The following is a 15,927-nucleotide window of genomic DNA, read 5'->3' as shown; positions in this document are numbered from 1 at the left end:
AGGCCTCGACTTTTGCGCCCTCTACAATATTAGTGTACGTGCATAAATGAAAAAAGATATGTTTTTTGTACTCTCTAAGAGTTAGATATTAATATGTAAAATGTTTCATGTTCATTTCTAATAAAGGTTCTAAGAAAAACATTCTTGAAAAAAATGATTATTTTTGGTCTTCTAAAGTGTACTAGTACCTTAAGCAAATAAGCAAAATAAACGGTGATATAAAATACTGTTTTATTTTATCTATCTGATTTTTTTTTATACAGAGAGGGACTAAATTATGGAATAAGTCGTCGCGGCAAAAGTCACTAACGCTCGGTTTCATAATCAGTTAATGTGGACTTTAAATTTTAAGTTGGTACCTTTATCAATGCAATTCATATGGGTAAATGTCAACGTTAAAGTAAACTTTAGTTAATGTTCACTTTAAGTTGATTATGAAACCGGGCGTAAGTCCAAAATAACAGATCTGAGATAACGAACATTTAGTGACTTCTGCCTGACAACAAAATGGTAATTTAGGACTTATGCATATTCAGTGACTTGGCAACCGTCTCTACGTACTTTCTAGGACTTCGTTATTTCTGCCAAATTATGAAAATTGATATTGTGAATCGATCAGGGCCTCGATTTTTGACCCTTCGCTTCGTTATCGAACGTATTCGCTTCGTATCTGTTTAGTATACGTAGCGCATACGTTCGATAACGAAGCGAAGGGTCAAAAATCGAGGCCCAGGACACTTAACTCAATTTTGACAAAAGTGGACTTAGTGAGTTTTGCCGTGACAACGACGAAATTCATTTTCTCTAAAATGGACGATTTTGGAGAAAAATCCCGAAACAGGTTGATTTTTAGTTTTAAATTACAATTTTTTGTCATACATTGCATACTAGTGACGTCATCCATCTGAGCGTGATGACGTAATAGACGGTTTTTTAAATGGGCATAGGGGTCGTGTGGTAGCTCATTTGAAAGGGTGTTCAATTCTCTATTCAACAACAGAGTGATGAGCGCGCCAATAACCGGCAAAATAACGCAAAAGATGGAAAACACATAAGTTGTGAGATAAAAAGAAATGAAACTAGTGGAGGTGGGAGATTTAGCCTTAAAAACATATACATATAAATTTACATTTTACTTATTGTTTCCCACCTTTAGACGCATCGGACGAGTTTTGCAACTGCCACTGTCACAGTGACAGTTTTAGTTGACATACTCCTCTGATACGTCTAAAGGTGGGAAACAATAAATGGAATGTAAGTTTATAGGTTCTTATCGCTAAATCCCCACCTCCGCTAGTTTCACTTCTTTTTATCTCACAACTTAATATGTTCCATCTTTTGCGTTATTTTGCCGGTTGATAGCGCGCTCATCACTGTATAAACATTAATATCATTATTTATACAGGGTGACCAAAAAATAATTCTTTAATTAAATTAATTGATGCAAAAAGAAGTATGTATGTAATTTATTTAACTCAAAACACATTGTACTGCTGTCAGAATAGAAAATAGTATATTGTACAACAAGAGAGAAAAAAGACATATTTCTCACGAGCGCAGAAGTTTGTTGGCACGAGGCGAGTGCCGCAAATCGAGCAAGAGAGAAATATGTCATTTTCTCTCGTGTTGTACACTGTACTTTTTCTATGGATGCGTTTTTGTCAAGAGTTCAAAATTAAATAATTTAAGTGCTTTTAGGTATATTATATGCCTAAACTGAAATAAAATACATAATACACATAGGTATTTAATATTCTTAATGTTTATATACTTTATTTATTTAAAATTATAATTCACAGTTGAACAGTCTTAAAAGGTAATTTTTGATAAGTTTTGACAAGTTTGAACACATTTTGTTTGACAAAAATAATTGTGTTTGTATTGTGCATGTTACCATGGAAATGGCGATCATATGTATGTAAACCGGCGGTGAACCCGTGAGAAAAAATATTTCTCACTGCAATGGCCGACTTTTCTCACTGCCTGAGAAATTGTTCATTTTGAATGTATGTAAGTAGTGAGAGAAGTTGCACATTGTATAGTATCCATAGAAAAAAAATGTTTATTTCACAAGTAAACATTTCTTTTCGCTTAAATTAAATCACAAACAGCCTCCCACCTACCTCTTGGCTGTTTGTTTAATTTAAGCGAAAAGCAATGTTTATTTGCCAAATAAACATTTTTTTCTATTTTCTGACAGCAATAGCATGTCCTCCTCCTCCTCTATCTTTTCTCCTTCGTAAGGATGTACATAGTGGCGTCATGTAAGTCGTTTGACTATTTCTATCCAATTCTCTCTCTTCTGCGCGTGTTGTTTTGCTTCGGAGAATGAGTAACCAGTTATGTCCTTTATTTGGTCCGACCATCGTAATGTAGATCTTCCTCTGGATCTTCTGTCCTCTACGTTGCCTTCAACCATCATTCGTTCCATGCTTTCTCTCCTTCTGGTTATATGTCCAAAATATCTCGGTATATTTTGGTTGATAGTTGTGGCGAGTCTAGTTTTTATGTTAAGTTCTGCTAATATTGAATTATTTGTGCGATGTGCGGTCCATGGTATGCGCAACATTCTCCGGTAGACCCACCTTTCAAATGCCATTATACGTTTTGAATCTGCTTTTTTGATGGTCCAAGTCTCTGAAGCGTAGGTGGCGATAGGAAATATTAACGCTCGAACATATATTAACATACATGCTACAATAGCATGTATTTTGAGTTAAATAAATTACATAGATTCTTCTTGCGTCAATTAATTTAATTCAAAAATTATTTTTTTGGCCAACCTGTATAAATAATTATGTTAATGTTTATATTAGTGAATAGAGAATTGAATAACCTTTCAAATGAGCGATCACACGACCCATTCTTATTTAAAAAAATCATCGATTACGTCATTACGCCCAGATGGATGACGTCACCATTATGAAATATATACCAAATATAGACTTGTTTTGGCATTTTTCTCCAATATCGTCCATTTTACAGAAAATGAATTTATTCCATAATTTTGCCCCTCTGTATAATATACAAATTTCTTAGGGAAAATATTGAGCCACCGAAAAACAAATCGTAATTAGAGCAGATGTTTGATCAGATGATGATTTGTTTGATCACCAGATTATTCTGTGTATTTTTTTTACAAGCATTGGGAGACTAAATTAATTGCCTACCTTGCCGGGTAATTTTTTCTCACGGTGTTCTTCGCTTATAGCGATTGTCTTTCAGGACTTGCGAGATTGGTCTTTCTTTTAATAATAGGATCAGCTGAACTCTGATCTTTTATTATATAGTGGTGTTATTCCTCTATCCCTCTTCTTTTTTCCTGGCTTTGGACTGGCTGTATCGGTTGCAGAGCTACTCAGTTCACCCCACGACTAACGCAGGTAGAGCTCATCTATTAATATTACACTTGTGAAAGCAATACGATTCTACAACGATCTTCGATCAGAAATAAAGATTCACAACAGTTCTCCGAAAATTTTAGTGTGGATAAGGAATTAAGTCAAGGTCAGTCTATCTCCAACAGTTTTCAAAATATACCTGAATGAGGCACTGAAGAAATGGAATCCAATCAAGTATTTACCGCACAGCACCAGGAAGATCTTCAATTCATGACTCAGCAATGAATAGAAGAATACGATTGGTGGGGTCTAAACGTTAACAAAAACGAATTACATGTATTAAGTAAACTTAAAAGATGGACAGGTAATTTCGTCGTGTTCCGAATATGTCTATTTGGGGAAAAGATGGAAAGAAATGAAACAGAGATTGAAAAACGATTCATCAAAGGGAAAAAATAATAGATGCGCTAAACTCACTACTCTGGTCAAAAACTATCTCTAAACAGAAAAAAACAGAACTATCTAAGAGTATTTTTAAAATCATTGTACTTTATCGTTGCGAAAACCTGCCAATTCACTAAGAGAACGAAATAAAATGTTGTTCCGGAAATTGATTTCTGCCGCAGATTAACAGGTATATCCAGAATGATGCACGTAACAAATAAAAGAATAAGACAATTCATGGATAATCCCTTGTATACCGTAGGCCCTAGATATAGCAGACTACCCTGCTATACTCCCAAAGCCACAGTGGTATAAAACGGGAGACTATTATGGAGAAAATAACTACCGTCATAAAAGAAATATAGCATAACCAGCTTATCTGATACAGACATGTACAGAGAATAACAGACCATCACCTAGGGAAGTTAAGGGGGGGGGGGTATGGTTTGAAATATTTAATTTTTGAAGTGAAAACTTCTTTAGGGACGTTGTGCGATTTTTGGATAGGGGAAAAAGCATTGAATTCGCGACCGTCATCGCGACCTTCATCTTTAGGCACGTTGTGATTTTTGGATAGGGGAAAAAGCATTGAATTGGCGACCGTCATCGCTTATGCTATATATTATGTGTATGTATATATAAATTGTGTAGAGGCATTTAAATTTAAAATAAATGTAAAACCTATTTTAGGATGGGGAAAAATGATTTATTTCGCGACCGTTATCTCTTCAGCGAAATAAATTTTGTACGTGTCTATATTATGAGTATGTATACATAAATTGTATAAAAGTATTTAAATTTAAAATAAATGTAAAATCTATTTTGGGATGCGGAAAAAAGATAGATCTCAAGACCGTCATCGCGACCGTCATCGCTTCGACGAAATAAATTTTGTACGTGTATTATTATAATGTACGTATAGTAATACTAATATTATTGAAGTGAAAACTTCTTTAGGGACGTTGTGCACTTTTTAGATGGGGAAAAAGTATTGAATTAGCGACCGTCATCGCCTTGACGAAATAAATTCTTGAAGTGAACACTTTTTAGGGACGTTGTGCACTTTTTAGATAGGCAAAAATATTGAATTAGCGACCGTCATCGCGACCGTCATTGCTTTGACGAAATACATTTTTGAAGTGAACACTTCTTTAACGACGTTGTGCACTTTTTAGATGGAGAAAAAGTATTGAATTAACGACCGTCATCACTTCAGCGAAATAAATTTTTGTAGTGAAAAGTTCTTTAGGGACGTTGTGCAGTTTTTAGATGGGGCAAAAGTATTAAAGTAGCGACCGGTATTTGTTCGACGAAATAAAGTTTTGAAGTGAAAACTTTTTTAGGGACGTTGTGCTCTTTTAAGATGGGGAAAAAGTGTTGAATTAGCGACCGTCATCGCTTCGGCGAAATAAATTTTTAAAGTGAAAACTTCTTTAGGGACGTTTTGCACTTTTTCGATGGGAAAAAAGTATTAAATTAGCGACCGTCATTGCTTCGACGAAATAAATTTTTAAAGTCAAATCTTCTTTATGGAGAAAAACTTTTTAGATGGAGAAAAAGTATTGAATTAACGACCGTCATTCCTTCGACGAAATACATTTTTGAAGCGAACCTTTTTTAAGGACGTTATACACTTTTTAGATGGAGAAAAAGTGTTGAATTAGCGACCGTCATCGCTTTGATGAAAACTTCCTTAAGGACGTTGTGCACTTTTTGGATGGGAAAGAGGTATTGAATTAGCGACCGTTATTGCTTCGACGAAATAAATTTTTGAAGTGAAAACTTCTTTAGGTACGTTGTGCCCTTTTTAGATGGAGAAAAAGTATTGAATTATCGACCGTCATTGTTTCGACGAAATAAATTTTTGAAGCGAAAACTTTTTTAGGGACGTTATACACTTTTTGATGGGAATAAGTGTTGTATTAGCGACAGTCATCGCTTCGGCGAAATAAATTTTGTTCACTTTTAAGTTGGGGAAAAAGTATTAAATTAGCGACCGTCATTGTTTGACGAAATAAATTTTTAAAGTGAAAACTTCTGTAGGGACGTTGTGCACTGTTGAGATAGGAAGAAAGTATTGAGTTTGTGACCGTCATCACTTTGCCGAAATAAATTTCGTACGTACATAATATATATTATGTGTATGTATACATAAATAGCATAGAACGTACTCAACGCTTATATAATATAGGTATAGCACTTCTTTTTGGATGTGGAAAAGCATTGAGCTTGTAATTTATATACTATAAGAAGTTTTCACTCCTGTCGGCACTCCCATGAGTACGTTAAATTTTTTTTTATTATTTCAAATAAAGTGCATACTTTCAAGAATACTCTCTGAAAACTTCAAAATAATCGGAGTAAAATTACCAGAGATACAGCGTGTTGAATATCTCTACCTTCGACTCGCTTTCCCGCGACTTCGCGTCAGCACGCTTGAGCGTAGTGAGAAACGTTAAACAACTGTTCGCCTTCTCTTTTGTAGATTACTCCTCGATTCAAAAAACATATTCCAATCTGCATCACTTTACGATTTGACAGACAAATAAGAAGATGAAGATGCAGTTGTCAAAACTTTAAACGCATTTTTCTCAAAACTGCTTTTTCAAATGCGGTGGACATTGTAACTGAAAAACTACTCGGCCGATCTACCTGATATTTTGCACAGATTTTCTTAAGACATTTCATGAGGTAGCAACGTCGAGATATTTTTCTTTTTTTCCTTAATTTTTGTTCAACAATAATAAATCTGTTGATTTTCACAAAATTTTTACCAAAAATTTCATATTTTTGATTTCTGAGTGATACCAGAAATTCAAAAATCATTAAAAATAAAAAAACTCGACGTTGTGACCTCGCGAAACTCATAAGCTAATTAAATCTTTTTGAATTTTTTGTTTCGTATGATCTAGTGATGAGTTCTGATGTCCACCGCAAAATCCATTTTTTTGTGAGCTGCCTGTCAAAATTTGTCACCAATGGCTTACTTTTCAATATTTTGGATTTAATTTTTTTCTAAATATTCTTTGAATTGTACTTAATATGTTTATTTAATTTAAAAATAAAATAATTGTACCATAGCTTCGAAAAAAATTCACAAAAATGTGCTTGATATGTTGATTTCAAACCATACCCCCCCCCCCCTTAATATTAGATTGGCAGCGACCTGTGCGAAAAAAACGATGAAAGACGAAAACAACATTGCTTAATGGGATCCAAAAATCAATGTCAAATTTATGAGGAAGAGACTGGGCCGACAGACGTGAATGGAGATTAGGAAGCGGAAGGCGTACGCTATAAACCGGACTGGATGCCTCAGAAGTCAAACGGTGTAAGTCACATTCTCCCTAAAAATGACTTATGAGATACAACACTTATTATAATTATATATAATACTTAATATTATTATTTCCTTGTTTGTATTTATGAATATGTTACCCATATTATGATAAATAAAGACAGTTTATTGTTTATTTGTTTTTAATAACTACACACACCGGCAAAATTAGCCGAACACGTTAAAAATGGGACATGTTTGATGTCTCGTATTTCATAAACCAGTGGTCCGATTTGAGTGATTCTTTTAGTATGTTATAGCCTTATTATTTAAGAATACCGGTGTAATAATATTGTTGCTAGACAGGTAAATGTCATTTTATACCGGGTGTAACAAGCATACTGTGTTTTTTTCTTAAAGTTCGGAACACCCTGTGGAATATACCAGCATATATAAAATATTAAAATTAAAACTCGATTGTAGAATTATGCTTTCTTAACATTTTCTTTTTTGATTCATTTGCATATGTTGGAAAATAAAAAAGTTATGTGCTTTAAGAACTAACCATGTTTTTTATCAATAAATCCTCATAGTAGGGGAGAAAAGTATTCTAAATTTGCAATTACCCGAGCGTTCTTGAGACCTGCAGTGGATTGTGAAGAGTGGGTGCTACAACCAAAAAAAGTTAAGTTAAGTTTTTTATAAAGTGTGGGACTCTCAATTTTTCAATTTAATTTTCCATTTCCACCAATCGTTTTTTCCGATTTTAGCGCCATTTATCCATAATAGGAAAAAATATTGCGAATAAAAGTTGCTTATTTTTACGTCAAGGATCCAAATCTGCAATAAAAATTGGGGGCTCCTATTTAATATTTTAATGTAACCCCCCACTCCACCTCCGTGCGGGGTCGTGTTTGGTGCCATTCGGTAGATTTTTGAAAAATATTGAATAGGTGTATTTTGCAGTTTTACGATCTGATGTTCATTTCGCAAATTATCGCAGGGTTCGTATTTATAATTTTTAATTTACCCCCCACCCCTCTCCGTGTGGTGTCATGAGCCCCCACGGAGGTGGGGTGGGGGATTTAGTTTAAAATTTTAAATAGGAGCCCCCAATTTTTATTGCAGATTTGGATTCTTTACGTAAAAATAAGCAACTTTTATTCGACTTTTATTCGAATTATGGATAGATAGCGCTATAATCGGAGAAAAATGATTGTTTCAAATGGAAAATTAAATTAAAAAATGAAAAGTCCCCCACTTTATGGAAAACTTAACTTAACCTCTTTCGGATTTTAGCACATACTCTTCATAGCGCTCGAGTAACTGCAAATTTAGTATACTTTCCTCCCCTACTATGAGGATTTATTGATGAAAAACATGGATAGATGTTAACGCACATAACTTTTTTATTATCTCACATAAGTAAATGAATCGAAAAGGAAAATGTTAAGCAAGCCTAAGTATACAATCGAGCATTAATTCTAATACTTTTCATATGCTAGAATATTCCACAGGGTGTTCCAAACTTTAAGAAAAAAACACAGTATGATTGGTACACCCGGTATAAAATGGTATTTACCTGTCTAGCAACAATATTATTACAACGATATTCTTAAATAATAAGGCTATAACATACTAAAAAAATCACTCAAATCGGACCACTGGTTTATGAAATACGAGACATCAAACATGTCCCATTTTTAACGTGTTCGGCTAATTTTGCCGGTGTGTGTATTTATATTTCTGTAACTACTGTCAGAAACATCTTAGTATCTCATTTTAAACCGACTGAAACGACATGACTTACACCGATTGGCTTCTGAAGCATCGATATATAGATAGAGCAGATTTTGCAATAAGTATTCTTTTGGTTGGAAGGTTACTCACTGCCACAGAAGAATACATGATACACAATCTAACTTGTTTACAATATTCTAGTTTCTTTCTGCTTTCACATTTGAGCCCTTTTTGTTATTTTCTCAAGGTCGTTCACATGTGCTAAAGTCATTCAAATGTGAGGAACGAATAGCAATATACTATCACTTGCCATATTCACCACTGAAGTATGTGTTCACCTTGTTTTTACTTATATGCGCCCTGAATTTCTTCTTATTTTAAGCACTTATAAAAATTGTAACGTTTTAATCACACTCTGTTGTTAATATTGTAAAAAATGATTTAATCAAATAGATCAGCGTTTCCCAACCGGTGGGTCGCAACCCACTAGTGAGTCGCGAGCGGATTTCAGGTGGGTCGCGGCGTGGCTCTTACAGTAGCTGAATACCGTAAATATATAACATCATAGGTGAGGGATGGGTCGCGAATATGAAAAAACATCCGAAGGTGGGTCGCCACACATAAAAGTTTGGGAACCACTGAAAAAGATAATATAAAATTACTAAATAGAAATAAAAAAACTGAATATAAAAAATGCTTTAATCAAATAATTCCATTGGAATATTTTCCCCTTTTGCTGCTCGTACCAAAAGAAAAGCATCTGATATTGGCCGTGTTACGATTCTCCAAAAGTTTTCAGCTGTTTCCATTTTATGGGAGTCTCTATAAGTATGGCAACTAACCTACAAAAGTAAATAATACATAATGATGATCTCTTCTACGACAAGAAAACTTAGTAGGTACCTAAAGTACCTAGGATCGGTATTACAGAGTAATGGGGAAGTAGATGGAGATACACACATTCGAATTAGGGTAAGATGGATGAAGTGGAAGGAAGCGAGTGGTGGGTTGTGTGACAGAAAAATTCCAATGAAGCTGAAGGGAAAATTCTATAAAATAGCGATAAGACCGGCTAAGATGTACGTAACTTAATGTGGGACAGTTAAAAATAAATAGGAACAACGAACGCATGTAGCGGAAATGATAATGCTTAGATAGATGAGTGGAGTTACAAAAAGGGATACAATTAAGAATGAGAATATTAGGGAAAGTCTAGTGGTGACACCAACTGATGCCAGTGAAGTGACCATCTTTTGACCGTAATCCATAAACTGTTAGTACTTATGGCCGAACTAGTTGATATCAAAGGAGTGGCTAAAGGAATAATATGTCCGCTGTATAAAAAGAGCGATTAACTTGATTACAAGAACCGTAGGGTCATTACTCTGTTAGTACGCGCATATAAAATATTCATCAGTGTACATTTTGAGAGACTTAAACTCTTTACAAAGGATATTATTGGACATTAAAAATGCGAATTTACTGTTAGAAAGACAAGTGTATACCAAATAAATGCATATAGGCAATTTTTTTGGAATAATCACTAAAATATATAGATACACATTATATCTTCGTTAACTTCAAAGCAGCTTATAACAGTCTTAAATGAAATGCACTATTCAATGCAATGGTAAACTTTGGGATCCCACAAGTTAGTTAAATTGACAAAACTAACAATGCAAATCGTAAGCTCTTTCGCTAGAATTCAAGGGGAAATTTCTACGTTCTTCAATAATAATAATGGTATAAGACAGGGAGGGAACGAGGGTTCAATACATCAAGGCGAAGGTGACTTAATCAAGATGATAAATAAGAGAAAACTTGAATATCTCGGGCATATAATGAGAGGTAGCAAATACAGGCGAATGCTGCAGTTAATACTCAATGGAAAGATCGACGGAAAAAGGGGAATTGGTAGGAAGAAATGTTCATGGCTTTGAAACCTTCGTCAATGGACTGGCTTATCAGCAGATTAATTATTACATGCCGCGCAAGATCAAGAACGATATCGGCAAATTGTCATGAAAGCTACCCAGTACCCATGCCTAAAATTTGTTCACGGTACTAAAAGAAGAAGAAGACAGGGACACGCGCTAGCGTGCCTCCCCTCAAATAATGCCTTGGAAAAGGCAGTCAGGTAGATAAATGTTAGGCAGATAAATATTCGTTCGACCGTTTGTGAGTGTGTGTAAAAATGTACCGACGAAAAATGAGTTATTTGCAACTTTTACGTGAGTGATATCACATGAAATATGTTTACCTGGATTTCTGGTCCAAAAAATGTAGGCATCATCTGATTAGGCTCTACAGACAAATTCCTTCCTGATGCAGTATGTTGAATTATAACCCTGGTGTCAGGTTTAAAAGTTGTACCAACTGTTTTATTTCTCTGTTGGGGATTCCAGTGATAAAATTTAAACCTTAAATTTTAAATGAGATTAAAAGGATACGGCAGAAAATATATAACATCTGCATACAAATTTTAAAATATTAAACAATAATAAAGTTATATCTACTTTATATTATTATACACCGTTCTTAGGCGTCAACGCCCTTCGGTAGGGATCTCTGGAGGAGTATCACCAAGCCGCAAGCCCTTATCCCTTGCCGTACCGCTCCTCCATAGGCCGATTAGACGCTGGTATATTCCAGACCCTCGTACACCTTAGGGTAAAACGAGTAACTGATTATATACAGGGTGAGGCAAATAAAGGGCCTATTAGAAATATCTCTGACGTACAAGAATAACTGACGTACAAGAAAAGCTTACAACCTGGAAGAATTATATAGAAGAACTCTTTGCCGATGAAAGAGAGGATCATGATATTGGTAACATACAAGGTGAGGAAGGACCAAAAATCTCTAAAGAAGAAATACTATATGCTATAAAAACAATGAAAAATGGCAAATCACCGGGTCCAGATGGACTTCCATCGGAACTTCTTAAGCTTGTGGAAGATGAAACAGTAAATGTTTTGGTTGACCTCTTTAACTGCATTTATAAAACAGGAGAAATACCTAAGGAATGGCTTCTGTCAACTTTTGTAACTATTCCAAAGAAAACAAACGCAAAACTGTGCACCGACCATCGCACAATAAGCTTAATGGGACACACACTAAAAGTATTTCTTAAAGTGATACATACAAGAATTCACAAAAAACTAGACGCTGACATCAGTGATACTCAGTTCGGGTTTCGAAACGGGCTTGGAACAAGGGAAGCACTATTTGCACTTAATATCATGTGCCAAAGATGCCTGGATGTTAACCAGGATATATATATATATGTGCTTTATTGACTACAACAAGGCGTTCGATAAAGTTCGCCACGAACACCTGATGAGACTGTTGGTAGAGAAAAACTTGGATAAAAGGGACGTCAGAATTATCTTCAATATTTACTATAACCAGAAGGCGAATATTAGAGTAGAACGGGAAACAACCGAGGAACTCGAGATCAAAAAAGGCGTAAGGCAGGGATGCATACTTTCACCAACCTTGTTTAACTTATATTCAGAAGATATTATAAACAGAGCCCTTGCTGACCAAGATATAGGGGTTAAAATAAATGGCACTTTAATAAACAATTTGAGATACGCTGATGACACAGTATTAATAGCAGACACCCCGGAAGATCTCCAAACACTGATAAACAGAATAGTAGAGTGCAGCGAAAAGTTCGGTTTATCACTTAACATCAAAAAAACAAAAATAATGATGGTGTCGAAATCTCCACAAAATTTTTCTGACATAACCGTACATGATCAAAGAATTGAGCGTGTTAGAAAATATAATTACCTGGGAACTGTTATTAATGAAGACAACGACAACTCTGAAGAAATCAAGATCAGAATAGAAAAAGCTAGAGCTACTTTTACCAAAATGAAAACAGTTTTATGCGGAAGAGAGCTAAGTTTAAATCTTAAAATTCGCCTCATGAGATGTTACGTGCTGTCAGTTCTTTTCTATGGAATGGAAGCTTGGACACTGAAAAAGATCGATACAAGGAAAATAGAAGCATTCGAGATGTGGATGTACAGCAGGATACTGAGAATATCGTGGACAGAGAGAGTGACAAACATGGAAGTGTTGCGAAGGATGCAGAAAGAAAAAGAACTTGCGCTTACTATTAAAAAGCGCAAACTGCAATACTTGGGACATATAATGAGGGGACAAAAGTACCAGCTACTACAATTAATTATTCAGGGAAAAATAATAGGTAAAAGATCCATTGGCAGAAGAAAACATTCATGGTTGAAGAATTTAAGAGATTGGTACAAGTGCAGCAGCTGCCAATTATTTAGATCTACGGTATCAAAAATACGCATAGCCTTGATGATAGCCAAACTTCGGAACGAGGACGGCACCTGAAGAAGAAGAAGAAATATCTCGAGAACTAAAGGCAACAGAATCATGAAAATTGGAATAAAGGGGTTTTGAAGGATGATCTCTTCAATGAAAATATTTTCATCCCTTTGCAACTTCCGGTTATACCGGAAGTTGCTTATAACTTCGTTTTTTTAATGGGACACCCTGAATATTTTTACATTTTTGGATTCTCTTCGATGTTTTCTTTCTTAAAATATGAGGTTTTGTAATATTATATAGGGTATTTTAAAAGATAATTACGTTTTTTATTAATTTCGTAGCAAAATTAACACCCTGTAGAATTGTAGTAGTTTGACATCTAAAACTCTACTTACGTTCAAATGATTTTTAATATACTCTACTATTGTTAAGAATCATTAGTATAGCTAAATTTTTAATTTTAGTATACAGGGTTGGTCGAAACTCGGAATGAGTATTTTCTGAGTTTTCTTAAATGGAACACCCTGTATTTTAGTATTGTATTTTTTTTTATTTAAACAATATAAATACACCTAATCTACAAGATTAATCCGTATTTTTTCTTTAACCTAATTTCCCTAAAAAATGTTTGTAAACTAGATGTCACCTGGTCCATCCTAGCTTTTTTTTTTACATGAAATGTCCACTTCTTTGTTGTGGCTACACAGCACAGCACTGACTCTGCTTTTCACTAATTGCTCACGTATTTGTTGTGGCTACAATACAATACACAACACTAACTAAGCCCGGCACAACTTCACACATTACACGAGCTCGAACGGTTTAGTCCTCTTGAGCCTTCGCATCTGGGGTTCTTTGACAAGAAGCTGAAGTGCTTCATGGTTGGGATGCTTGTGGAGCCTGTCTTCATGTCTCCTGGCGACTTTCTTAATTTCATTTGGAATAGATTCGATTTTAAGATCTCTACGCAAATCGTCGTTCCGAACATACCAAGGAGCACATACAATATTCCTTAATATTCGGTTCTGGAGCGTTTCTAAATTTCGGTAATTACTTTTTTTGGTACAGCCCCATAATTGTAGGCCATAGGTCCACACCGGTTTCAATATCTGTTTGTAAATTAGTACTTTGTTCTGGATGGAAAGTTGAGAGTACCTACCTATTAGCCAATACATATTTTTGTACTTTATCTTCATCTGTTCGGTTTTCTTTTTAACGTGCTCCTTCCATTTTAGTTTGACGTCGAGATTTAAACCCAGGTATTTCGCTGTTTTTTTATTAGGAACAACGTTGTTGTTTAGGATAATTGGAAGATTATTGATTTTCTTGTTAGTGAAGTTAATATGAACTGACTTCTGTTCATTAAACTTTATACGCCATTTTTTGGACCAGCCTTCTATGCCATTAATTGCATTTTGTAAGTTAATCGTAGATTCCTCTATAGTTGCTCCTATTGTCATGACTGCTGTATCATCAGCAAATGTGGCCAGTTGGATGTTTTCCCTCTCCGGAATGTCAGATGTGTACAAAAGGTATAGTATTGGTCCAAGAACGCCACCTTGTGGAACCCCTGCATTTATTTCCTTTAACTCAGAGTACTCGTTTTCCATTTTAACTCTAAATGTTCGCTGGTGTAAGTATGACTTCAATATTTCAACGAGTTGCATAGGAAATATTTTCTTTAGCTTCATTAACAGACCGTCGTGCCATACTTTGTCAAATGCTTTTGCGATATCCAGGAATACTGCCGAACAAATTTTGTCCCCTTCCAGTGCTTTTTCTATTTCAGTTACTATTCGATGGATCTGGTCAATTGTGGAGTGTTTATCACGAAATCCAAATTGATGAGTTGGAATAATATTTTTTTGTTCAATTTTATGGTTCATTCTTCGTAGTAGTAATTTTTCAAACACCTTTGAGATTATGGATAGTAAGGAGATTGGCCTGTATGATGTTAATTCATGGTTATCTTGTCCTACTTTTGGTATCATTATAACGTCTGCAGTTTTCCAAAGGATGGGAACATATCTAAGCCTAAAGGATGCATTTATTAGTGTAGTAAGCTTTACTATGGCTTTTCTAGGTAATTTTTTTAGTATCTCACCATTGATCAGGTCAAACCCAGGCGCTTTTTTTGTATTGATATTTTTGATTAATTTTTGAACTTCTTTTGTAGTAGTCAGTTGTATGTTAACAGAATCAAAAGCTACTGGTTCATCGTCTACATGAGTTTCCCCAGGGTTTGGCTGAAATATGTTTTCTAAATAATCAGCGAACGCATCCACTTTCTCTTTGGGATTTCTTGCCCATGTTCTGTTTTCTTTTCGTAGAGGAGGTACATGCTGAACTGGCTTATTTATCTTTTTGGCTGCCTTCCAAAGGGAGTAATCGGTGCATTCATCATCAGTTAGTTCTCTCAGGTACTTGTTGATTGATTCGTTTTTAATTTTCGAGATTTCCCTTTGCAGCTGTTGTGTGAGCCTATTAAGCTTATTTTTATTTTCTGTAATTCGAGTTCTTTGCCATATCTTCCGAACCTTTCTTTTTTCCTGTATCAAGTCTCTAATTTCTTTGGGGTAATTGTTTCCTACTGTTTTTCTTTGGATTATAGGTGTGTTGTTCCACGCTGCCTGCTGGATGTTTATCATAAATAGCTCGGTTTCCATTGGAGTATCCTAAGGTCCGGGGGCATTATAGTCTTATTATGATCGGCTTCTGATATTTTCAAGTCTGTCCAGCCTTTCAAGTACTTTTTTGTTAAATTCTTCTTGTTTGCTCATTTTCTCCATTATTTTTTGCAACATTTCAGTTACTGTG

The 15,927-nt window shown here is 35.0% G+C and overlaps 2 protein-coding genes across 3 annotated transcripts in view; one reads left to right on the top strand and one right to left on the bottom strand.

Annotated features, from left to right (window-relative positions):
* The window catches only part of LOC126880181 (vacuolar protein sorting-associated protein 54), a 130,624-nt gene that overhangs the window by 52,608 nt on the left and 62,089 nt on the right, over positions 1–15,927 (top strand). Inside the window, exon 9 of one of the 2 annotated variants that reach the window (XR_007696468.1) lies at positions 195–224. The exons of the other annotated variant lie outside the window; for it this stretch is intronic. The gene's annotated coding sequence lies outside the window, so the exon portion shown is untranslated. Of the gene's footprint in view, positions 1–194; positions 225–15,927 lie in introns of those variants that run through there. 2 annotated transcript variants of the gene reach the window in all.
* Positions 9,488–15,927, bottom strand: part of LOC126880187 (cilia- and flagella-associated protein 161-like) — a 54,388-nt gene continuing 47,948 nt past the window's right edge. The window contains exons 5-6 of the mRNA XM_050643969.1: positions 11,063–11,222; positions 9,488–9,644 (exon numbers count right to left, since the gene is read on the bottom strand). Of these exons, the coding sequence (XP_050499926.1) occupies positions 9,501–9,644; positions 11,063–11,222 (304 nt within the window). The 3' untranslated portion in view covers positions 9,488–9,500. The remainder of the gene's footprint in view (positions 9,645–11,062; positions 11,223–15,927) is intronic.

The sequence above is a fragment of the Diabrotica virgifera genome, chromosome 2, assembly GCF_917563875.1.
Source record: "Diabrotica virgifera virgifera chromosome 2, PGI_DIABVI_V3a".
NCBI lineage: Eukaryota > Metazoa > Arthropoda > Insecta > Coleoptera > Chrysomelidae > Diabrotica > Diabrotica virgifera.
Note: the sequence above shows the minus strand (reverse complement) of the source record. Positions and strands in the feature narration are given on the sequence as shown.